Source organism: Lytechinus pictus, chromosome 5 (assembly GCF_037042905.1).
Source record: "Lytechinus pictus isolate F3 Inbred chromosome 5, Lp3.0, whole genome shotgun sequence".
In the NCBI taxonomy this organism is placed as follows: Eukaryota; Metazoa; Echinodermata; class Echinoidea; order Temnopleuroida; family Toxopneustidae; genus Lytechinus; species Lytechinus pictus.
Window position 1 is genome coordinate 47,708,432 of NC_087249.1, and position 27,599 is coordinate 47,736,030.

Below are 27,599 nucleotides of genomic sequence, written 5' to 3' on the forward strand. Positions count from 1 at the left end.
AGTTATGATAGTAATTCAACAAATACCCCCAACTTGACCAAAGTTCATTGACCCTAAATGACCTTTGACCTTGGTCACATGACCTGAACCTCAAGCAGGATGTTCACTAATACTTGATTAACCTTATGCCTAAGTTTCATGAACTAGGTCCATATACTTTCTAAGTTATGATGTCGTATCAAAAACTTAACCTTCGGTTAAGATTTTGAAAATAATTTTCCTTTTTTTTGGTCTAAGTTCATTGACCCTAAATGACCTTTGACCTTGGTCATGTGACCTGAAACTCAGGCAGGATATTAAGTAATACTTGATTAACCTTATGTTCAAGTTTCATGAACTAGGTCCATATACTTTCTAAGTTATGATGTAATTTCAAAAACTTAACCTTAGGTTAAGATTTGATGTTGACGCCGCCGCCGTCGGAAAAGCGGCGCCTATAGTCTCGCTCTGCTATGCAGGCGAGACAAAAACTTTATAAAGGATGTACTGTTTGCCCCAATACTAATGTACGTGTTCAGGGTCCAATAGAGGTAAAGAAGCCAATGTCCGTGACATATAACAATGAAGATATTATTTTACTTGTTTTATTTAGGAAGGCAATTCAGGGAACACTTGTCAAGGGTACCGTTTTGTTTCCAATAAAGGGTAGGGTATGGTAGGGTAGGGTTTGTTTCCAACAAAGTCTAGAGTAGGGTAGGTTTTTTTTTTGTTAAGGGGTGCATTTTCAGAACATGGAAAATACTTGTTCAGGGTGCTTTTTGAAACCCCATGGTCACACATGGTATCCACTCGTCAATGGAAGTTCCCCCCCCCCCCCCCCCCGGGGCTTTAAGACTATCACTTTGAAACTACTACTCTTGTGTTTAAGCCATTTTCTGGTATAGGAGTTCAGCTTTTTTTTCAGTCACCTAAAACAATATTCACTTATCCTCTTGATACTTCAGGTTGAACTACGTTCTACTTTAAAACGGAGAGATGAAATCATTCAAACGGAAATAACTTTCAATATTTCTTCATGAATTTTGTGATAACAATCCTAGCCTCCCCATCGAGCATTATTCAAATCTTGACAATAATTCCCGCTTTAGGGATCCTGACTCTCTTTCTTTTCATTTCTTTTCTTTTCGGCCCTTTACATATAAAATGAAATTACTTTCCGGGCTACACTTCTAAAATAATTGAGAAGATTAACAAGATAATTCAGAAGGGATTTTCCCTGATCTTTTGGTTTCTAACAAAAAGTGTGTCTCTTTTTTCAAAAGTGTGTTGCAATGACACAGTTGCATACCTAGGAGGAACCCTAGAGAATGGAAAGTAGGCGTGAAAAGGGACTTTCCCTTGTTGATGTTGAAGAAAACCATGATGGCATGATGTATTGAAGAAAACGATCTTTGAACCCTAATCTGCAGGACATATTTCACAGATATGCCAGTTATGGTAATGATCTCAAAATGAGTTTAAACTCAATCTGGTAGAGTCACCACCCACATATGAATAACAATACACATCCCCTATTTTTCTAGTAGAAATTGTCATCGTTGAGATTATAGATATGAGCAAAATAAGCATGATATTACGGCCATGTGTTGCCTGTTTTTGGAAAGCTATAATACCACACTGTCTCACATATGTGCTAATATCTGTGTTGTTTCTTCATTGTGAAGGGCCGAGTCAAAAACGTTAAAACGCTGTTCAAACGACTGTTGAAAGCATAAATGTTTACCTATTTTGATAGCTGGTTTAACCATATCTAGATCTAGGGCCGGGGGGGGGGGGGGGGGGGGAGTTCCCCAAAACTAACTGAAATTTCACATTTTACATCTTTATATTCACAAATTGGCCATCAATTTGCCAATTTCCTTGAAATTATTGTTTGTAATAGTTGGAAACTACCAAAAAATGAAGAATATTCAAATCGTTCTTGACTCTTAAAGACCATTTTATGATGTTACATTTAGAGTCCCACATGTAGACTTTCATGGTGTTGACTGAGTATAAAACAAACAAAAAACGATCAAAACGATCAAACAATCAAATAATGTTTCAGTTGATGTTACACTCTTGCAACATTAGTTCAGCCTTTTAACTCATTTTCAATCCATCACAATGCACATTGATTCAAACAGATGGGTAGCCAGAATGCCCCCCCCCCCCCCATGACCAAAACATAAGAGAAAGCTTGAGAGCTAATGGGGTTTAGGTGAGAAAAAGAGTAAAACTTTTATTTGCTTTGATTCATACATAGCAAGAGGAAATGGGGGAGAATTAGAGTATCAAGAAGAAATAATAATTTGCTCTCTGAATTAGATGAAACATCAGGGGGTTATCCATAAAGACCAAATTCTCCTACACTGTAAAACTGTTGTTTAACATTTTAAAAACATTGTTTAAACATGTCGCTCTAATAAACTATTGTTTAAACTATTTATTTATAAACAACTTGTTTAAATGTTTAAAAGTTTAAACAAATTGTTTAAGATTTTAAAGAATAGTTGTTAGAGCACAGTTTAACATGCTTACAATTTTAAACAGCGTTCTTACAGTGAATTGAAAGTGCTCCAACTATGAAAACCCACTGACTTCTAGAACAAGGTGGATCATGTTCAATGCCTTTGGGTACCAGGTACATATACAGGCATGATAATCAAAGCCAAAGCCGTGTGTTTCACTCAAACAAAGCATGTTTTCACCACCAATCCTTAAAGGAGAATGAAACTCTTGGAGCAAGTTAGCTTTTGTGAAAGCAGAAAAATCCAAGAATAAGATCAACAAAAGTTTGAGTAAAATAGGACTAGCATTAGAAGAGTTATGAGCATTTGAATGTCGAGATCACTAATGCTATGTAGATCCTCCCATTGGCAATGCGACCAAGATCTATGATGTCACAGATGAACAACTCTCCCCTTTTGGACACTGAAAATATACCCCAAAACATCTCTTTTTGCTCATTCTAATCATATGACAAACGATTCATCAATGATACATTGTTCTGAAACCTCTGTACTTGTCCTCTCATAAAGAGAACACCTCACCTTGTGATAGACTCTATAAAAATGAGAATATAAGTGAAATAAGTACTAAAGTAATGAGGGAGTTGTACGTGTGTGACATCACAGATCTTGGTCGCATTGCCAATGGGAGGATCAACATGGCATTAGTGATCTCAATATTCAAATGCTCATAACTTTCTTATTATTCATTCAATCTTCCTCAAACTTTCAACAAGATGTTTCTTTGATTTTTCTCTTTGATATGGATTCAGCTGGTTTCAAGGGTTTCATTCTCCTTTAATATATAGATATATTGGAAATGTGGTATTAGCCACTTTGAAAGAATTATGGCACTTTTATCTCATAGCAGGATTCCTATTAACTTGTGTTGAACTGAATTTTGTTACGATCCTTGTTTTTTTTTTTTAAGTTCACCATACAAAACATGGCTATCTTTGAATCCAACTTGATAAATCATCAATATATTTTATAATTTTAAGGGATTGGTATGTGGGATGTAGTGGGGGTATGGCCCTCAGGCTACCCTGAGTATAGTGAGCACTTATGTTGGGCTGCCGTGGAATAATAATGATGCAATTTAAAACATACTTCACATTTTGTTTCTGTGTGTACCGTATTCAGACAATTTTGAAATACTATGAAATTGCTCATGCACTAAAGTATTTTTTATACATTCATTGTATCTGTTTTGATATTTATCAATTGTACACTTGCTGTGTTACATGTACATGTAGGTCTTCAGACTCTTTCTTGAATGTTTTAATAAAACCCGATTGAATTTCAATATTCTAACTGATGAATGCTGCACCTTTCAATATATCCTCCAGAAGAGAACAAACAGCAGTCAAGCCATCAATCCAAGCTCATGATAGAGCCCTTTAAAGAGAAAGTCCACCCCATATAGTGGATGTGTCGTGGTGTAGTGGTTCAGTTACTTGACTATTAAAGCAAGGGTCGAGGGTTCGAATCCCATCTGGCACTAATGTCCTTTGGCAAGCCACTTATCCACATTTGTCACTCTCCACCCATGTGTTGAATGGGTACTGGGTAGGATGTGAAAGTCAATGTGATTAAATTGGCATGTGTGAACCGATAAATGGTTGCCTGGCCGGGATACTTCCCAGGGAGTGGAGATGGTGCACTTTATGTGTGGAATAGTGATGGATCCTATGACTGGGGTGATACACACAAATTATTACAATGTAAAGCGCTAATAGAAACCAATGTATAAAGTGCTATATATTTCATTATTATTAGTAGTAGTATTAAAAAGTTGTTATGTGTATTAATAAATAGAGAAAATGAAACAAGCATTACATTCAAAATCTCATCAGTGTTTGATGTAAAATAAGAACGTTATGACATATTAAAGGTGCGCTATAATTTCACAAAACAATAATATATATGCACACCCTTTTCAGTTTGATAATGAGGGACTGATGACATCTCCCACTTACAATTTCTTTTGTATTTCATTACAATATACTCTTGTCTGCATATCACTTTGATATCCATAATTGTGTGCGAAAACACCACAGAATTCTAAGATATCACCATTTTTTTTATTTTACATCTGATTTCGATGAAATTTTCCAGAATTATGCTAATTTCATTATTTTTCTTTTTATTCAAAGCAACTTTTTGTAGAGTGGACTTGCCTTTAAAAAAAACGTAAAGCACAATTCATTCGTCCGTCAGGGAGATCGAGATTATCAAATCAAGTTGAAAAAGAGATGCTTGTCACAACATTAGCGTGGCACGTAGGAATGCACACAACCTTGAATTTTGGACTTAAATGAAGATCACTTTCTTGTTTGCATGTCAATTTCACCAAAAAGGAGCACCCAAGGTTTAATCATGGGGGCATCAGGGACATACCCCCCCCCCCCCCCCCCCGGAGAAAGTAATGATAGCCCCCAAAACATCCATGAGTATTACATTACAGCCAAAGCACAACCAGGATAAACGGGGAAAGGTACTTCAAAAGGCTAGGGGTCTGGGATAATCATTCCAAATTATATTTTCCAAGAAACTATGCAGGTAGGCAACAATTTTTTCCAGGGTATGTTGTAACTTTGCAATATGACAACTTCTATGGTGACATGTCTCAAGAGCCAATGACAATGCATGATTCCATAAGAGTTGTCATAATGGCAAAATGGTTTAAAAAAAAACTCTTTTTAAAATAGCCCTCCATGTGCCAAGAGACAGAGAATCAGGCCAGCTACATATCGCATCTTGAAGGAGGATTCTTTCCAAACTGAACTTTCAATTGAAAACATACAGTAGGCCTACATGTATATACATGTACATGTATGGGGGCTTTTATACAATTAGCAGTTTTTAAAACAAATTGGGGGCAATGCCCTTGTCCTCTGTTGCTTAAAAAACAACCCCCCACACCCTTTCCCTTCCTTTTCCCCACTCAATCCCTTCCTTTTCTCCCCCTCTACCCTCAAATGCAATCTTCAGGGTTATGTCTAGTGATATCCAAGAATACACAAATAAAAAAGTACAACAAGGACACGACACAAATTTTTCACTAACAATGCACAACCTGCAAGAATCCTTGCTATCAGTTAGTGTTTAACCTCTGAAAGCAAATTTAATTTCTGGGGGTGTTTCACAAAGACTTAAATATGACTTTAATAAATCGCACTTAATTGCCGACGCCCAACATGTATCTGAAATGCAACGCGAAATCTAATTGATCAATACGCAGTAGTGCGTGTCCTCTTTGCATGATCTGACCAATGCAGTAATACCTTTTATACCCAACGCAACTACAGCATTAATTGTGACTCTAAGTCGTACTTTAATCTTTGTGGAAACACTCCCGTAATCTACTATCCCAGGCACCTCCTCACCTCGTGTCTGAAAGTTGCCTTAAAGACAAACTAAACTAAACTTACAGAATTACATTATTTTTTTTATTATTTTTTTGTTTGGTCTGAGCTCATGAAGTGGCCTGATTTTGCCATATTTTGCCTGATTTTGCAATCAAATCAAGATGGCCTTTGACCACACATTCTCATGAATTACCCAAGGATCATTTATACCAAGGGTAAACACAATTGATGCAGAAATAAAGAAATGAAAGCAGTTAAAAAAAAAACCTTTATAACCCTAGATGACCTTTGTCCCCATGATCCTCAACAAAACACATGTGGCATTTTCCAAGGATCATTTGAAGCAAGTGAGATCAACATTAATACAGAAATGAAGAAATGAGAATGAGTTGCGCACAAAAAAAATAAAAAAAGGATGGACATGACCTCATATAATTTGATCTGTTGACCCCTACATGACCTTTGACCACATCATTCAAGTTAGGCCACATGGGGTATTACCCAAGGATCATATACCAAGTATGAACAACATTGGTGCAGAAATAAAGAAATGTGATTAAGGTTGAACAAAAACTTCAAAAAAGGATGAACATGACCTCATATCATTTGACCTTTTAACCCTTTAATAGTTGACCTTTTACCCCATCATTCTCAAGGGGTCACATGGGGTATTACCCAATGATCTGTACTTAGTATGAATATAATTGCTGAAAAAATAAAGAAATGAGAGCAAGTTGAACAAAAACTTTAACATTTTGGAACAGACTAACAGACCAACGGACTATTCAGGAAAGTGATTATGTAGGTTTCTGCCGAACTTTGTTCAGGCGAGACAAAATAAAACAAAAGGGAGTACTGAATTGAAAGAAAAGAAAGGGCAAGGATTTGTTACGGACCTGGGAGAAGTCATGTTGAGAAAAATCTAAAGCTGTCATAAATCATGGCCACCGTAAGTAACATGGTGGAATTAAAAAAAAATCGTTAAAAAAAGCATGAAAATTCACAGCTTTAATAATTCATGATCACATGCATATACATGTATACATGCCTTGAGAACAAAAGGAATTTGTTATAGTTCCATTCAATCCAATTCCAAATTTGTAGAGCACTAAAATACTAGTTGCCTACACAACTGAAGACAACTTTACTGAAAAAAAATCACTATTATATGTCTATTATTCTAACAAAGAAAGACTGTATTAAAAGCATGTCTGCAGTTCTTTAATGTTATTATGCTGCATGTGTTCTCATATTATGCATGCATGTTTTTTCTGGAATTTTTAGTTCAAGAATAACAGAACAGCCTTGTCCTTCCTGATACGAGTGGGTTTTCATCGTCCCTGTTTCATAAAGACTTATTTTAAAAATGCACAATTTTGTAACAAGTTTACTATCAGCCAATGAAAACAAATGACTTCATTAGTTTTATGAAACCAGCCTCAGAACTTCTTTAAAAAATCACGAGAAAATTTTGAGAGGGGACCCAAATGCATTAGAAAAAGATTAGATAATAAGACAGGATTTAAAGAACAAAGCAGCATTTTAATCAGTCCAAATACATGAAAGAATTGGTGGCCCATGAATAATAATGGTAATTTACCCAGGGTAGCCACTTCAGTTCCGAAAACTGGTCTCCCAGCGGGCCCTGCTATTATTACCCAGGCTTAGCTCTGCTACCTACAAATGTATGTACTTGAGCATTCAAGGAATTCCTACCGGATACCCATTCACCTCACCTTCATGAAATACTCCCCATCTACTACTTAAAATCTTAAGCTGATGAGAACAGGCTTCCATGAATGGGTAGCACAAATTTGGTGGGCAAACATAAGAGGGTCCCCACGGAAGTTGAAATACATGTACCATCAGGGCAGCCATAATTAGAAGTGCATTCATAGATCTGAAGAATGTTTAATGATTGTGAATTTCAAAGTCATTATTCTGCGGTGTGATTGCGGGTGGATTGAAGATGCTCCAAATCAGAAGAGGGTGTTATCAATACACTTCAGATTAAACTTATGAATTTCAAAATCTTAACAAGAATTGTGAAAGTGTTGGGGTGTTTTTTCTTCAAAATGTGAGCAGCCAATCAAAACCATCAATATGTCACCAGGGAAGATTCTCTGTAAATAGCAAAAAAATAGTAATTCTATAGTCTTCCAAAAAAAAAATCTGGAACTGACAAATCTGAAAGAGTAATTCTTCTGCTTACATGTAGTGTCAAAATTTGAATCAGTTAAGTTGAATAAATGAAAAGATACAAGAGTTGTTTTTTTTAGACACAAGTGTTTCAGGGACTGCTTGGAAGTTTCATTGAGATTGCACATGTTGTTCATCTCATGCTCGAGTGAACCCCAACTAAAGCCTTATTCTATGAAGCTCTTTCAGAGTTTCTTCTCAAAAGTACTTATGTGGGTTATCGTTGGTCAATTTTAACAAGTTACATATCATTTTAAACCTTAGGATTTGCTTTTCCTATTACACAATAAAAATCTCAAAATTCATTTTGAGTGACTTATTGTTGTGGGGTGGATGGTCACAAATAGTGTCATTAAAAGCGTGCCTAGAATACATGTACATGTAGGTGTGGCTTGTGCTTAAGTTTTGATTTATTGATTGTGGTTCTAGAATTAAAAACTGACTATTAAAACAGATCCCAGAAGGATTACTTGATTATTTACCTTTCTTGCCAATGGAATGGAGAGTTCTGTACACATGCTGTTGAGACTTTTCAAGATCCGTTTCTCCCAGGTAGACTGTAGGAAAGACAAAATGGAGATAATGATAATAGTAATACTACTACTACTACTACTACTACTAATAATAATAATAATAATAATGTAATAATACCAATAGTAATAAAAAGAAGAAGTACAAGGAGGAGAAGGGCGAGGAGGAGGAGGAAAAGAAAAAGAAGAAGTACAAGGAGGAGAAGGGCGAAGATGAGAAAAAGAAGAAGAAGAAGAAGGAGGAGGTGGAGGAGGAGGAGAAGATCATGTTGAGTGAAAAAAGTCGCTATAGGCACTTTCAAAGGGACTTTGCATACCGTTGCTTGCATTGCCTGGTGAGCCTTGTACAGTGCACAAGCTTTTTAAGGAATAAATTCCTGGTACATGTACATTAACCCTTTCACCTACATGTAATCTGGGTTGAGTGCAGCACAATGTGGATCAATTTCTTGCTGAATGAAATTAAGCCATGGCTGGGATTTGAACCCACGACCCTCTGTTTGGAAGTCAGAAAACTAATCCACTGGGCCACAACACTCAGAATAGTGACAATTGATAAACAAGCCTTTCAAACAATACAATGTAAATTCAAAGGAGAAGAAAACAGAGAGAGAGAAAGAATGAGAGGCAAGAGACAAAGACAAAAACAGATAAGTTTGAAAAGAGGAAGACAGATTCATGATTTTAATAGTACACTACATTTTCTTGCACGTGGTTAGAGTTCAATTTGCCTCGTGCACCGAAGAACTAAAAACCATGTTGAATAATAAATGGTGTAACCCCATACCTCACTCAAACTCATCCTAACCTGAAAAACCAGCAAAGGTTAATATTTTCAATCATACTGTACTTGGATGAGTTAGCTCCTATTTTATCACTTTGAATGAATTGATTATGTGGGAATGCCTAAATTAAATTGAACTTTGCCTGGGAGACTGGGAGTAAAACTCAAACCATTGATGCTTTCGATCATTTTACCAACAATAGACAACCGAATACTACTTTATACACTAATCAAATGTTTGCCAAATGAGTAAACTGATTTGAGACATTTGATTATCACAAGTACATGGCTATAATATTTGAAAACAAACTGCAAGATAACAAATGACATTTATGCTAGAATTAAATGATTAAATTTTAATAATTCAATTTCATTTCAAAATACAACAATGCGGCCGTGCCAGTGGTTGTGCATCATTTGGCTGTGTTGATGTGACGCTCGACTGAGTTTAAAGCTCGCTCATTATGTGAGACCACTTGTAGGTCATGTGTAAATAGGGAACTTTTTATAATTTCTAATAACCCAGGAATCTTGATTGTTTGAACTATCCAGTTTCTTTTGCCCTGGCGAACAATCAAAGGGCAAAAATAGATACTCGTCTTAAGCCTACATGTACAGAGTTGAAGATACAAAATCAAATGGTCCATTTTCCACACTGTCGATTTCACATTTACGAGTACAGTGTACCTCTACTCACCTGGGTCGAGAACAGGACAATGTAGGTTAATTTCTTGCTAAAGGAAAAAAGCCATGGTTGGGGCTCAAACCCATGACCCTATGATTGAATGTCTTGAGTCGAAACCACAAGACCATGATGCAGTCATTTTGTTTTTAAGCAGGGCTATTTTTCAAAAGCTAATAACTGTCTAAAATCTGCAACGTTGATAAGCTTTAAACGTTGTAGCGAATGGGAAGTTTGGGGGCTCTTTTGAGCATTACTGAGGCAAAATCACCCCCAAATAATCTTGTTCCTTGCTGTGACGTGTCCATGTATGTAGATTGATTGTGTTTGACCAGTCTCAAACCAAACTGAACAGACTGCTGGCTACCCATCTAACTATTGCAGAATTTCCACTGAAATTGCCTCGTAGCACTTCGCTTTCGCTTCCAGAGCCTGGCAAATGGTGTACGGTTTCCATCGACACATAATTGAGCTTAATTTGAATTCATTAGCACCTGAGAACCAAGTGGGCTCTGGGCAAACTTGTAAAGGGTACCTACAGAGTGGAGGAAGGGTTGTTGTGGTTTTGACCACTTGGCAGAAATTTCGCTGATTCACCGATTCTCATTAGCCCACTTGAGTAATGTTGAATGTTCATTGTCCTACATGAGATCACGTTACTATTCACAGCCAACTGACTCAGACCTATAGTCTTTCAGACAAGTGTTTTAACTTCTCTATAATAGGCAACCCCATTTATGTCTTAAATAAACTATTGAGAAGCCCCTAGTTGGTGCCATAGCTGTGGCTCTTTACTAGAAAGTTTTCTTCATGTGTTTATTTGGGAATGTACTTTTCAAAGCCACTTGACAAAGACAATAGTATCAATCTATATCAATCAATCTAAATACAGTGGGTTGCCCAATCAGTAATGGTTCCATACCTGTGCTCTTCGAATGTACGCCAAAGATTCCTTCATTTGTTCTTGGGGTGTGTCTGGGTGAGGCATGGGTTTGTAGTGTCTAAGGTGTCTGTAAACTGCATTGTGAAGTTTCTGTTCCCATCCTACAAAAAAAGCAACCAAAAAAAAAATGAAAAGTATGGAAAAGTAATCAATATTTTTGCAATACTGAGGTGCCGTGGCTTAGTGATTTTTTAAAGCCACCTGAGACACATGAAAGTCCAGGGTTCAATGCCTGACCTCAATACTTACAATACATGCCTGTGAGTAAGGCAATCAACAGTAGGCCTACTCTTTTATATTTGGCACAAATATTCACTGCTGAATGATATGCACCGTATAAAGCTTAACAACAACATTATCTCCATTCAAATTTATGGAAATGATATAGGAACTCTTTAGTGCTTTATAAATAATTTTGCATAGGGACAAAGCTACTGAAAAAGTGAAATATTTCCCAAATATTTTACAGATAATGGAACAATTACCAAAAGCATCTCTATTATTGAAGTTTGTCATGAGTTAATTGAAAACTGCTATTATGGTACTGTATACTGCTGTCATTGGCCCAAATTCACAAAGTTGGTTTTCAAAGCCATTAATTAGCTGAACCCATGGTTTATGCAGATTTCCTGATAGTACTTAACCATGGCAAGAGGCGTCAATTTAGGGCACTTTGACAAAAGCGTGCATCAGCATTGGACATTTTTTAATATACGCGGTAAATAAGCATAATTTATACAGGAAATATGCATAAACTATGGGATCAACCAATGGTTTTAATAACCACCTTTGTGAATTTGGGCCATAAAGTTCATTTACATACTATTAAACTCCAATCAGAAATAAAAACATTACCGATCCTTTAGACTTTGATATAAAATTTAAGATAAAGTTTCTACTCAGGTTTTACATGGAGGTAAATATACCTAAGTTGAATATCTTGAGGTTAAATAAATCTATTCAACATCTAGGCTCAATTCAACTTAGCTGTAGAAGAAAATTACTTTTAAATATGCTTTGTAAAATGTGGTCTAGGTAATTGACATGGCTTTTTTTTTTTGGGGGGGGAGCAATTCTTTTACTTATTAAAAAGAGGAGGTAATACTGTACCTGTAGGACTGTATATATATTTTTTTTCATTGTAATATTTTCTATAACTTCATGCAAATCACATACATATACTATCCACAAACTAATCTCATTCATGCCGATAAAAAACATCAACCGCTAAATACATGTATATGCTTTCTGAGTTAAAAATTCATGGAATAAAAATCCCTTGTCTTATCCCACTAGGTTTATCCATTTCAGAGCTGTACATGTACATGTAGGCATTGAAAGTTCTACAAAAGATAGGATGCACTACTACTTAGAAGTTTACAAAGAAGACATTTTGCTTTTCTTGAATGAGAAATAAAAAAAATACGGATTCAAATATCATCAAATTTGCAAAGTACATGATCAGGATTACTAATAAAGGTATTATCAAGATCACAGGATGAAAATGACTTTTCTTTGCATTGTTTGATGCCAATGTAAGGAATTATCAATTGTAATTCTTCATGAGATATCTGAATAAAACAGGAGTTGCTATGAAAAATTGTATTCAACATATGATACATGTACATGTAGGTGCTGGAGCTTGTTCATTACTTCTGTTGAAATCCCCTTTTCATTATATCATTTTCTGTTCACTTTTATTTTATTTTACTCTACATTTTAGCTGGTGGAAAGAATTTAGAGCTTGTCTTTATTAATTCGGCACCATGTTTACATTACTAGAAACTGAGCCTACATGTATGTAAATGCTGTTTTCTAGCGTCTGTAAACAACTTGTTCTTTCTTAGTTTATAATATACCAAATTTCAATTTTGTTCGCACTTTCCCTTTTATGCATATTTATCTGAGTTGTCTTCTTTCTATGGAATAATTTTGAATTTTGGATTATTCCATTTTAATATGACTTCAAAACACTATCATAATTATTCATCTTGTTTCTTTTACAATGGTTTTCATTTGAGTTGTATTGTCAGTGTATGTACAGGGTATGTATAGTCAAGCAATAAACATTATATTTTTTTTTGGGGGGGGGGGATGTATAAGTTTAAGGAAAAAATTGACATGTCACAAAATGAAAAACACGGTTTTATCTATTAATATTCGTTGGATTTTAAACTTATATTCCTGCTCGAAAAAATCTTGACTTCAGGATGAACTTATCCTTTAACAGGTAAACAAAAATCTCCAGGGTGAGCATGAAAATTATTTTCCAATCATTTACAAGTTAGATTTCGGTCATGAAGACAACAATAGTTGAAAGGTGTTTGTTTCACCCGTCTGCCTAAAGCATTATATGGCAGAGTACTGACACAGCTATTAACAAAAAAATTGAATTACACTAAGTAATTGCATTTCAAATTTCTAAAGAGCGTGTTTTACAAAATACGAATGGGAACTTACATAAATACACTGTTACAATATTCCAAATCGCTCAAAGCCAATTCAAGGAATTTGTTACATGTCAAAAGTTCAACTTCATGTGTTCTTTTTTTAATAAAAGAAATAGAACATCTTGTGTCTTCAGGCCCAGGGACAAACATGTAGCTCAATATTTTGAACTCAAAACTTTTAATACTGTATTTACTTTGGAGAGTCAAAAGTACGGTATACATGTACATGTATTACATAAATTATTTGAGAAGACTCTACACTTTCTTAAGTTTTAACGGAAATGGCAAACACATCAAGATTTTTATAGCAGAGTACACAGTATGGTGTTATCATCATACAAAGCAAATCAGGGAAAAGTTACCAATATGGTAACGTTGCCATTCATGTATCAGTAACTTGTATGGAATCCTGGATTTTGATTGGCTGTTAATCAGCATTACAAGGGTAGTCACCCTATGATGATAGAGTTACCATTAATAGAAAAATTTATGCATCAAGGCCACAACGCCTTCAATTAGGAGCGGACTATATTAAAGGGCAATTCCATCACAATGAAAAATTCTAATAAATAAAAAGAGAAAAATCCAACGAGCATAACACTGAAAACTTCATCAAAATCGGATGTAAAATAGAAAGTTATGACATTTTAAACTTTCGCTTAATTTCACAAAAAAGTTATATGCACATCCTGGTCAGTATGCAAATGAGAAGACTGATGACGTCATCTACTCACTATTTCTTTTGTATTTTATTATATGAAATATGAATATATTGTAATACATGTAATACTGTATAGTTCAGTCAAGTAGGCCCTTATTATAAAATCTATAAAAAATGAAATATTGTATAATTCAAACAATTGAAAACAAAAGAAAAAGTGAGTGATCAACATCATCGACTGTCATATTTTTGCATGTCACTGAGTTGTGCATACACATGTAACTGTTTCGTGAAAAATAAGCAAAACTTTAAAATGTCATAACTTTCTTATTTTACAACCAATTTTGGTCAAGATTTCAGCATTATGCTTGTTAGATTTTTCTCTATTTATTCAAATCAACATTTTTCTGGGGTGGACTTGACCTTTAAGGGTTGATTTTTTTTATTTTGCTTTATAATTTATACACATGCTTTGTGCAGACAGTGCCATGGTGATCATATGGATATTGAACTAAAATAACAATAAGAAAAAAAATCTCACACTGATACTTTCAATTTATTAAGTTGGACAATGCAAGATTGTGTTTTTACTTTCATGCCAATTATCCTACATGTACATGTATCACTAATGAAATTTATGCTGCAGTTACATTTCCCTTATGGGTCGTATACAGCAGTTTTATGGATTTCTGTACGAACCACATGTAAACCTTGTACAAAAATTATAAAAACGCCTGTTTTCGACTCACCGTACAGTCATCGTAGGCAAAATGTGAATCTGCCATAACCTTTGCAAATAAATATACATCCGAGAAGATCACACACATGGAAAATCTGATGAAAACAAAATTTCCTTTTTTGTTTTTTGGAATTACATGTAAGCTCTTCAATTACGTATGTGAGCAGATTAGCACCCACACGTGCAAAGACAAGTAATCCTAATGCATATTTCATGAAATTAATTACCATTTCTTTATGTTTGCCATCCATGATGATACAGTACTTAGCATTTTTAAGCACTGTGGCCTTTCCATATTACCAGAGCCCTTGTGATAGCAAACTACAGTACATAAGTATATTTCTTTATGAAAATACTTGGCTAGATGTATTAAAGCCAAGTAGGGATCAGATCTTTGTTTATTTTAACAGTCCTCAGGAAATCCAGCTAAGCACACGCCTCTTGCAGGCTTATGGTCTAGCTCAGCATCTCAGCTGATTTGCAATTTCGGAAAATGCATAGATCTTTTTTTTCTCTCGAAATGTAATATAAGGAGAGTGTTTTTTTTCCGAAACTACTTTCTATATGACCTCAATTTCCGATTGGAATCATTTCGCAATGCAGTGTTGAAGTTGTTTCTTTTTTTCTTTTATTCCTCTCTATCTGTTGATTCTACTCTTGCAACTTGAAATTCCAATCACACTCCTGACCCCTCTGCTAGTGCAGATATCTCAAACTCTTATTTATTGGAGCAAGACAACTTACATTCCATCTATACCCCAATCGTATTACAGGCAGCAATCGAGTCGCTTCCTTCCTGCCTGTACCTTGTCTGAGCAATTTCCCCGTGGAATCAAGCAGGGATATACTACCGTACTTCAAATGTTTCTATCTTCGGCAACTAGAACAGTTTTACTTTTTTTTTTGCTCAATGTTATTTTCCAAATATTGGATTTTTGTATATCGTTGATTTATAACAAGAGGATTTAGGTCAAATAAATACCTTTAAAATTCAAAATGGGAATAACAAATAGAAATCTGAATGATTTTCAGAACTCATCATTTCCTTTTGCCCTTATTTTTATTCATCCCTGGTGTCAATGAGTACTAGAAGGCTTTTGAGCCAACCGAATCATCCAAATTGTGCACGAGTACAAACTGCTCAACACATGCACAAATATGTGAGGAGAATATGATAATCAACATGATGTGATCATTTCAATTTGTTTTGGCTGTTATGTGTCAGTAATCACAACCAAATTTCAGATTTGAAAGTGTTCCAAATAATCCAAAATACATACAGGTACATTCTACATATTACATGTAATTGCAGCTTTAACAGAGAGTTTGATGTCTTGTACAACTAAAGTTCTGAATAAGTCTCATAACAAAAGTTTTCTTCACACTGTCTGTACCTAAGAAAGTATTCCGCTGCCACTGAACTACATTTCTTGTATGATGTATAGAGCCACTCACAGACAGTTGTGACAGACATCTTTGAAATATGACGATGATGATGGGTTCGTATAGAGCGCTGGTATCCGCTTCTGCTGGGTGCTCATATAACATGATGAATGTAGAAATTATCTCATCTTCTTGTGTGTAAAAGGAAAGCTGTCACATTTGTTAATAATCGTACATATAATGGAATTGAATCAATTGCTCATTCTGGATGCAGATGCTATTTCTTTAGTTATTGATGGACCAAATCCAATGCATTCAATTTTTAAGGGGCTGTCACGCTGGATGATTTATCCAATGTAGGACATGCATGTATGGCAAGCCATTTTATCATTTATCATGTGGAGCATTGTGGCCCAGTGGATTAGTCTCCGGACTTTGAAACAGAGGGTTGTGGGTTCAAATCCCAGCCATGGCGTAGTTTCCTTCAGCAAGAAATTAATCCACATTGTGCTACACTCAACCCAGGTGAGGTAAATGGGTACCTGGCAGGAATTTATTCCTTGAAATGCTGAGCGCTGGAAAGCTGCTTGAGCTACAGCCAGGGTAATAATATCCAAGTCCTTTGGAAGCACATACATGTAGAGACGTTACCGGTATTCATAATGTGTTATGCGGTATACAAGAACTTACTATTCTTATTATTATTTTTTTTTTATTATATGAAGAATTGCCATTTCTTAACATGACAAAACAAAATACTGTTATCGAGAAATTAATTGTACACATCAAGAATACTACTTCATTAAGACAAAAGCAAGGAAGGAATACCAAGAAATAAATGATGGAGCATTGTGGCCCAGTGGAGTAATTGCCAGCCTTTAAAAACACAAGAGCCTTTTGTTCGAATCAACACCATAGCATAGTTTCCTTCAGCAAGAAATTGATCCACATTGTGCTGCACTCAACCCAAGTGAAGGTACATGGACAGACCTGTGTAAATGGGTACCTGGCAGGAATTCATACCTTGAAACGCTTGAGCGTTTAACAGTAGCTCAGCTAAAGCCAGGGTAATGCTGCATTTTACATTGTAGAGCACTTTAGAGACTTCTGATAGAGAGGTATTGCGCAGCGCTACAAAAGCAAGTATAATTCTTGTTTTGCTCTAGCGTTTTTAGTCATTCATGCGATTTTACTCCGATGAGTGCATGTTAAAAAGCTTCAGTATGTCCGTTTTTAAGGCTATTTTCAAATTCAAAATACATGTAGCTTGCCATAGAGTGTATATACAGAGCTTGCCACAGCCATACTTTTATCAACATTGTAAAACCATGGCTGAATTATCCGGGTGTGGCAGATCCCTTTGATGTACTATTCCCAGTAATTAATCAATGTCTATGCAATCATTCCCCTATCTTCATACTGTGGACAAGTTGTTATGTGGGCATGAGCCATGGGGAATATAGGAATACCAGACTAGTAGACTTGCTACTTGTTTTTATTTTGCAAAATACTTTTAAAAACTCATTAAGTTGACATTTAAATGTACAATGCAGTCCCGAATATTGACCCTGGCCCAAGAAAAAACGTGTGCAAACCATATTAAAGTGCACATCTATTAATTTTTTTTTTATATCAAGAAATATAAAAAATATTTTTGAAAATGTATTAAATTATTAACCAGGAGCATAATATCTGAACAGTAATGCACCTTGAAAACCCCCAAAAGATATTGCTCATAATATACAATACTCAGATCTTTGCAGTAGGCCTATCTTTAACATTAGCAATACACAAAAAAGAATATTGATTTCTGAATTATCTTTAATATAGAGTACCTAACAAGGCGATGAAATTACAAATTCTTGCTTGCATTTCTGTGTTTTCTCTTGCTATCTTGTTTCTCGGCGAAGCATGCTGAATAACATCAACAGCCGATATTTGGTGGGGATTGGTCAATGGGGGTAAAGCTGTGACTGTACAAATACCTATTTTATATTAGCCCAACTGAAATAAAGTGGATATTTGCCGAGTTCCACAAAGTTATGAATCAGACTTTTGGATCAATTGTGTACTCATTTGGCCCTGGACCACCATCGTCCAATTCATGTAAAATTTGGTGTTAGTATAGACATTTGTAGGAACTTCTCAAATCATCGTGCTTGAACTTGAATCCGGGGGGGGGGGGCAGTCAAATTTATTGCTGTTCATATGCGTGACCAACAAATTATTTCCAAACACCCCCTCAACAAGTTTCTTTCTCTGTGTGCAAAATAACTCCCTAAACAAGTTTCGCTGGCTTTATTTACACAATTTGGCCCTAAATAAGTTGTTGCCAGAATATGACCTCAGGGAAAAAGCTTAGGGAAAAAACATAACCTAAACACGTTTGGCTAGTCTTTAAAAAAAAAGCTTTGGAAATAAAAAATCAAAATATGTTTGACCGTGCGACTGACCATTGACCAGTCTTTCAAAACCACCCTTTTCTTGAAAACCGTTGTTTTTTATACCCTTAACGAGTGCACGCGCGGCCCGCGTCCAAAACTGAAAAACACCCCTTTAAACGTGTTGTTTGGTCACGCATGTGTACAGCAATATATATGACGCCACGCCCCCCCCCCCCCCCCCCGGGACTTGAATTAGGATTCTCTGTATAAACACACACAGGAAATAGCTCATACTTGCTGACTAGATAGGTTCCTATATATGCTCATAGGCCTGTTACATATATACGTCGGGTTCAAAGCCGGCCCCGACACCAGCTTTGGAGCCACCTTCACGCCAGCAATTTTGAATCGCCTCATAGTCATTATACCCCTGTTACACTTGGTCGAGGGCCTGCAGTTGTATGTCTACACTTGGGCTGGCTGGCAATATATCACCTACTAACGTGACAGACGTCACCTCAAGGATATTAAATGTAAACATTGTGAATTGTTTTTTTATGTTTATACGTAGCAATAAATTTCGGTCGCTATTTTGTCACTTCCGCCTTTAAGCCGGCCCGAGTCCACTTTGGTGAATTACATAATTGTGGGACTGAGGCCGGACTCATGCCGGCTTCAAAGCACATCCAGAGGTGGACTCAGTCTGAGCCGGCGTCAGTCCAGGACGTTACACCTACATGTACAGTGAGCCACCTCAGGGGAAGTCCTCAGTCCACTTTTGAAGCATGCGTTACAGAGGCCATCTAGATAATATGACCCATTAATACGTATTACAACCTGGGCCCTGTCTTACAAAGAGTTGCAATTGATCCAATCAATCCAAACTATGGAAAACCAGCAAAGTCAACATATAAAATGCGTGTTTGTTTAAAACCTTTTCTAGATATGAATATATATCCATAAATTCATTGATTTCTTGACAATTTGGTGTGTTTTCCTTTGTTTACAAAGGACAGTTAGCAAATTTCCTGTAGAAAAAATTATGACACTAAAGGATTTCCATAGTTAAGATTGATTGGAACAATCGTAACTCTTTGTAAGATGGGGCCCTGATGTGTGCCTCCTTTCTCACATCAATGGCTGTTAATGAAAGTAATAACCTGTTGAATTATGAATTCTCTAATTGGACTTTAGTTACTTGGCCAGGGCACATGGCTAATCTGAAATTAAATAAATCTCATAAAAATAGGCAGTCGTACAAATGCAAGGTTTCAAGCGATTCGCTATACCAGGAGATTTTTACTCTTTCCAATGACTGTATCACAGAATAGTGATAACTACTTTGGATGTGTGTGCATAAGACTTGCATGCGTAAGTAATGGAAATGGCCTCCTGTTTGGAACACGGGCACTTATTCTGAAATACAATGAACATAGCATTCTTCTAATATTTGAGTGAACAAACATGTATCAAACAAAAATAATACATAATTTGGATTTGTTTTTGCTTACCTGTATCTGTAAGTTTTTCAGGCACTGTGAATTCTAAGTCAGAAATATTTATATCGGGCATTGCAGCAATCACCTGAAAAAACAACAAAAAACATACACATTCCATACTGATAGTGATACATGTACATGAAAAATATGGCACCCAAATGTCAACTGTATTATACAAAGATATAAAATGTGTGATTTCTAACCATAGAAATAGGATATTTCAGCAAAATTGGCATGATAAAGCCAAAACTAACTTTGAAACAAAATATTTTCTTAAAAACATGTAATAGGTTGTTTGATTCATATCCCATGGCATTTTATCTTTATCAATTAGCGACGTATACATGTATGCCCCTAGAGAAAAGCGGTCAAAGATCAACAAAGTCTTAAACTATAAAACCTCTCTGCATATTACCTGTGCTGCCTGTTTGAGTTGCGAATGCAAAGTTGTTTTCTGGAGTTCCCTGACGATCTGAGGGAGGATCGCACCTACATCCCCAGCAGAATAATTGATGTCTGCCATCTCAATACAGTATCTGCCAAATCTGCATTATCAGTAGAAATAGAGAAAAAGAAAAGGCATATTCACTTTATAGAAATGATAAGTCTATTATTTTGTGGTGTCTCAGCTACAGCGTAATAATATCATATCAATAATCATATGCAATAGCCGTATTGTGAAGTCCGATTAACGTAGACCAGTCTAAATCTGTGCTAAAATTATGGGAAGCAAAAAAAATCTTTATCTGTTAATAATGTGTATTTCTTATGTTTCTACGTATTTTGTTTCCCCTTGCTTTCATGAAAAGAAAAAAATATTTCAATTATCACCCACAGACAGTCATGAATGCTCTAAGTGTCAAATGAGTTGATAATTGAACATTTACTAACAGAGATTTGTGCCACAATCGGTAAGCCATAATTAGACCACAACTTTAAACCAGAATGTAAATTAAATCTGAGTTCTATACTAGCTATTACTTATAAGGATGTGGAAAAAGATCAAAATGAACAATAACAATTTCTCATGCATGGATCACAGCCTATCCTCATGCTACACAATGCCTGTGATCAAATGCGAAGTCACAGTATAGCATACTAACCTCGTACCTGTGTGAGTCACTCCTAGTACCAACGAGGTCCTAACATTAACATGTAGGCTATGGACCTCATAGGCGACAATACCACAAAAACCGGTTTGTGTTTCCTTCACCAAAGTATTAAGTGATATTACTCCCTAAATACAAGTTGTATGCTGGTCTGTTCCTTTTCCTTTCATGATTGAGTGAAAATTTAAATATTGCCCATGTTATCCTACTTTAAATGTATTATTTAATACAAAATATAAAATAGAATAAGATATTTTATACATCTCTACAATTAAAAATAGTCCTACTCCGTGATATCGATCTAATACTTGAGGTAAAAGACGATATTGAACAAAATCTGTATAAAAAATAAAAAATAAAACAGAAAAAACGCCTAGAGCACTGTGCAAAAAACCTAACGATTTGGCCGTGTTGTTAACAACTATCGTAAGGGGCGCTCTATTTATAAATAAAAAAGAATGTGCAGCTGTCTACTGCAACAAGGCTTGTCGCAAGAGTCGGGACAAACCGTGGGAATTTGGCAGAAAATACAACAAAAGAACCGGTGAGTACCGATTAACCATTATTAATTTATTCATTATAGTTACCGGTAGTTCTAAGCACTTGTTCACTGCAACCATCCTGCCTGTGGGGGAATTTACAGGTAGGACTATGATATGCAAATGCTGTACACAGCACACACTTTAAAAAATCATCAAAATGTCACTTTTGTGACCAAAATTACTAATTTCCATACAGTTGAAATTTATTTTTCATTAGTAACCAGGGAATAATTTTTGTATTCACCAGAGTGCTCAAAAATTTAAATTTTAGGCATATTTTTGTGTACGCCCTCTAATATGGTAAGAAAATGTTCATTTTTCAATCTCTATTTTTAATTAAGAAAAAATAATTTAAAGAATCAAATTTACTTAAGAGTCAAGTTATATGATGAATAGCTGTATTGGAAACAGACAGTGTACAAAATCAAGCATTTGTCTCAAAGAAAAAGAGAAAATAAGCAAAATATTGCTACCCTTATTTTGCAACACATGGAGATGTATTAAACTGAGAACAAGGTTATATCATAACTTGTTCATTGAATGAGTGGTTCTAAGCTAGGCCGGCCCAAATGCGCGTGAGTGGAGTCCCATTTTCTCAACACAGGTAAGTATGGGGGTGTCGCCTAGAGTGGTGTGTGCAGTTGCAGTGCAGTGAGCAAGTGCATAGCTAACCCAGGGAGCTGTCAAAATTGAAAACAAAACGGCCGATCAATACAGAGGCGAGAACGAACGCGACAGAGGACTCTAAGTCTCTAAGTTGTAACTTTTTTTTCCTTTTTTTGAGGGTCCAGTTTGTGCCTCGCCCTCGATGTCAGGATTCTGTATCTCACGATAGACATTCATCCATATAATCGAGGTAAGTGCATAATTCATATTTCCCCTTTTATTTGGAGCGCTATTGCGACCCCATTCTACCCATTATGGAGAGCATATGTCCGACTACACGGACGAGTCCTGGGGCCGATTGCACGAAAGGGTCTTTCCAAGGACCGTCTTTCGTGTCGCCCATTTATTATGATGCGCCATGTAAAACACATTTTAAATAAATTACCTGCAAACACATTTTATTCATCTGTTGAAGTAAACAAAATCTTTGTTTATATAAAATTAAAATGATGTGATATATCAGGAAATTGTATACAAATCGATTAAAAAGCTAGCTAACAAATTTCATTTGTTTATGATATATTTTAGAAAAATCCCGCATACAGCGCATCATAAAAGATGGGCGACACGAAAGATGGTCCTTGGAAGGACCCTTTCGTGCAATCGGCCCCTGGGCTCGCGGGCCGAAGCTCCGAGACCATTAACCCAGAGAGCTCCCGCCCGCGCAGCGGGCGGGAGCCCAGAAGCTTACCGTGTATTTTACCATTGTCACCGGACTAGGGTGATTTATGGTCTAAATATTTCTCCAAATGAATTGTGAAAACAGAAAGTATACAATTACCACGATTATATGGATGAAGGTCTAACGAGTGGCAGATTCCTGACATCTGGGCACAGTCTGGAACCTCAAAAAAACAAAAAGTTCTCTCCTTCTACCCCGTCTCGATCGGCCATTTTTGTTAAAAATCGTAACAAAATGGCCGATCGAGACTGGGTAGAAGGAGAGAACTTTTCGTTTTTTTGAGGTTCCAGACTGTGCCCAGATGTCAGGAATCTGCCACTCGTTAGACCTTCATCCATATAATCGTGGTAATTGTATACTTTCCGTTTTCACAATTCATTTGGAGAAATATTTAGACCATAAATCACCCTAGTCCGGTGACAATGGTAAAATACACGGTAAGCTTCTGGGCTCCCGCCCGCTGCGCGGGCGGGAGCTCTCTGGGTTACGAGACCATGGCCTGGGTTAGTGCATAGCATACGTACACCAATGTCAGTATGTGGGGCTCAACGAATTGACAGACACTGAATTGACGAACAAACTAATATTAGTACACTGTTCTGTGGATCTTCCTTCATTTACTTCGTTAGCAGTTGTCGTGTAATTATTTCCCTTAAAATATGAGTTCTATTACTCACCAAATATTCTTGGACTAATGCTAGGGATAAATATCTGGTCGGCCGTCGGTCGACAAAAACACTGCCACTGGTTATAGTTTACAGTCTGCTATGGCAATTGACAGCGCATGCGCAACTAAACCAACATGCAATTTTTACACCTGTCAAAATTCTTTATAATAAATTTTTGATTCTTTTGAACACAAAAACAACAAATAATCAACAAGTTTACAAAGGTATCATTTCTTAGATAGATGAATTCAATGCACACACAAGGATTTACGGGAGGCGCGATATCTCAGTCGGTAGAGCGGGGTTTCGGATTCCGGTGACCCGGGTTCGATTCCCAAGTGGTGCGCTAGTGCCCTTTGATAAGGCATTACCCTCATTAGTCATTACCAGGTCCCTCAATCGGAGAGGACCCAAATGCCATTGCGCACAGGCATTCGTGCTTTCTTTGCAGTCAGGTAAAAAAACCTCGGTATAACAATAATATTTCATTACAAACAATATAAAGTGAAATGTAAATATATATGGATTTGTAATTTGTCAAGTATTCCCGTGTTGATTAATAGATTAACATGAACCTTCTTCATTTCTTGCATGAATAAATGATTTATTTTTAGAGCACTTTACAATATTGATATTATTTATAATTAATATTATCTTTTTCATCACTTTGATTATTAGAATTATCAATGTTATTATGTTTATTATATTATTATTATCATCATTATTATCATCATTAATAATACTATATAGGCTCCCTGTAATTATTCAATCGATCATAAACTACATTTTGCTGACAGCTGCATCACCCCCCCCCCAAAAAAAAAAAAAAAAAAAATAGGCCTAATAATAATAATGAAAATAACAACAAAATGAAATAAATAGATTGAAAAGTTTTTAAATTGAATAAAAATGAAATAAAAATAAGTCAATAAAAAAATAGAAAATGAACAAATAAAACAAAACGAATGGTGGGATTAGATTAATTGTTTTTGTGTCAGTTTCTCACCTAAAAAATTTGCACCATAAAACATCTGATATTAACCCCCCCCCCCCCCCCGACAAAAAAGGAGAGAAAAAATGTGGAAAATTACATATTAATTCAGAACTTTCTCCTCCTTTCCAGATAGCCCCCCCCCCCGAAAAAAAAAAAAAAAAAAAAAAAAAAACATTACAATCAAACCCTTTCCTATCTCCAAGTGCTATATCATCCCTCGATGGACAGTGGGATAAACTTGTTATCATTTTCAAAAAAGGGATAGTTATTAAAAAGTGCAATGAACCGAAGTGCACTGTTTACACCTAAGAAAGGGCGTTTACTGCAATTAAGATTTGTTTAAAAAGTCATATCAATACATCATATAGAATTGCATCAATAATTAAATAAACACCTTACCCAGAGAAAATTTGATATCACATCGAAAATTAATGGAATAATTCTGAAATTTATTGTATACTGGAAGAGGGTTGATGTCAGAAATCAGATGACCATGGCCGGGCCAATTATTATATTTCCTCAGTGGTAATGACATTTCGATGAGTTTACACAGTATAGTGTGACTTTCTGCTCTATAGTTCGATATGGACAAGCCTGATGGATATAGGCCTGATATTGGGTATGTCAGACTCAATTTTATGGTCGCCTCCTAGGGTCTGCTGTATAGGCCTACTATTTTTTCTCTTCAATGGCAGTGACATAATATGGCAAGGACAAGGCCACGGTATCGGGGGTGCGGGGGTGTTTTGATCATTAGAGAAAATAACCAGAGGGAACTTAAATTTGTGACAATTTCACTTTTGAACCCGAGTGAGCGAAACAAATAAGCACTCACTCGGCATAATTTAATCAACTATTAATTCTCTTTGTATGAAAAGAAGAAGCTACAAGTAGAAACATAATAATGTTTTGAGGACAGATGCGCCAGATATTCAAACAAATTCTATGTTTAACAAAAAATCAATGATTGTACGCCCATGCCCCGTCAGAGAAACCTGGGCCACGTGTTACAAAGAGTTACGATTGATCCAATCAATCGTAACTCTATGGAAATCCATCAGTGTCATAATTTTTTCTACAGGAAATTTACAAAATGTCCTTTATAAACAAAAGAAAACACACCAAATTGTCAAGAAATCAATTACTTTTTGGTTATACATTCATATCTAGAATTTTTTTTGAACAAACATGCATTTCATATGTTGACTTTGCTGGCTTTCCATATTTGCGGATCGGATCAATCGCAACTCTTTGTAAGACGGGCCCCTGGTGTCACCGTATGTTGTTCACGGTATACCCCCCCCCCCACACACACACACACACACAACAATAATAAACTATTTGAACCTTGCGCTCTGCATAATAACAGCTAATCAGTGAATGGGAAACTCATCCTGACGTCGAGTCTTAATTTGTTTTGAGAAAAAAACAGAAAATTTTGACGAAACATAGGCGGTTTATAATTCGTGAAGAGAGAGAGAGGGCAGGGGGAGGAGGAGGGGTATGAGATAGAGTGCGACTGATGAGAGAGTGAGAGAGAGAGGGGGCAGACAGGCTAACTTAAAGCAGTAAGACAAAAGATTGAGAGATTGAATAAATAGGGTCAGAGAAAAAAACAGAAAGAAAGGGAAAGTGAGAATGCGATTTATGAATCACCACACCTCGAGTCATGTTCCAAATAAATATCAAATGAATATATTTGTCGATTATGTCATTAGAATATCTACCACTATTCATGACTGTTTTCACGCCCTCAGTTTTTTTTATTGAATTTCTTTACATTTGGCATCCGGCTTGTTTTCTTTCATTGTATGATATTTTGTGAGAATTATATTTTATTTTTTTCTCAACACTGATCATTAATAGTTCCCTCTAGCACCTCTTATTCGTGCAAAATGATGTAGGCCTACTTTTTTTTATCACGATGCCTTTATAAGCGATTTTATCACTGAAGTATTGCCCGAAGCTAGAATAATAACTAATGGGACTTGCACAGCCTGTAGATTATTTAATAACGGGCCCTATATACGAAAAATGAATCACGTCTCCGTAATTGCCGAGACATGGTAGATGGCATATAAGTGTACTATATATCCCCATATCACTGGCGTACACAATAAGGGGTGGGTTCGGGGGCCATAGACCCCAAAAGTTGTACGATCAAGAAATAGAGAGAAAAAGAAAGAAAGGGAAGTAAACAAAAAGATCAATGTGTTATATTTGTATAACTTTTTTTAAAGATTATGTCGAAATTTATGACAAAAATAGATTTTTGATTAAAGGTCAACAATTTTTGCTCGCTCGCTTGGCTCGCTTCGGGCTTTTATGAATGTTTTGGGTTCATTATACGCCACTGCCCCATATAGCATGCTGGGAGGGAGGTGGGGGTATTGTTGCCACGGGTAGCCTACTCAAAATATCACACGGCCGGGTAGTGGGAGGAGGGGAGGGAGCAGGGGTGACGACCCCTATTATTATTATTATTTTTTTTGCAGGAGTTTCTGCATTTTATTCATAAATCAACAAATGAAAATAGAATGATACAATAACACTGACATAAATGAGTACATTTTTGTGTGACAATCGAAAATATAAATAATGAATAAGGCTGAAAAATACATAAATGAAGCACGTAAAATAGTCAAGTGGGTAAAAATGCAGGGGCCAGCTATAATAAGCAGGTAACTGCTTGAAACAATAGCAGCCATGAGGGAGGGCTACATGGGAACCGTAATAATAGGTTATAAATAGAATTCGATAAAATGATGTCACAAAAGAGAAAGTATAAAAGTTAAGATTTTTAATGGGGAGAGACAAGATAAAG

General features: G+C 36.1%; 1 protein-coding gene across 1 annotated transcript; it reads right to left on the reverse strand.

Moving 5' to 3' along the window:
* Window positions 1-5,958: 5,958 nt before the first annotated feature.
* LOC129261333 (TBC1 domain family member 19-like) lies at window positions 5,959-24,135 on the reverse strand. Its single transcript, XM_054899400.2, has 5 exons — window positions 23,791-24,135; window positions 20,530-20,659; window positions 20,127-20,199; window positions 10,978-11,099; window positions 5,959-8,616 (listed from the first exon to the last, which is right to left on the reverse strand). The coding sequence occupies exons 2-5, from the start codon at window positions 20,635-20,637 to the stop codon at window positions 8,491-8,493; spliced, it is 429 nt and encodes a 142-aa protein (XP_054755375.2). The 5' UTR covers window positions 20,638-20,659; window positions 23,791-24,135; the 3' UTR covers window positions 5,959-8,490.
* Window positions 24,136-27,599: the final 3,464 nt, after the last annotated feature.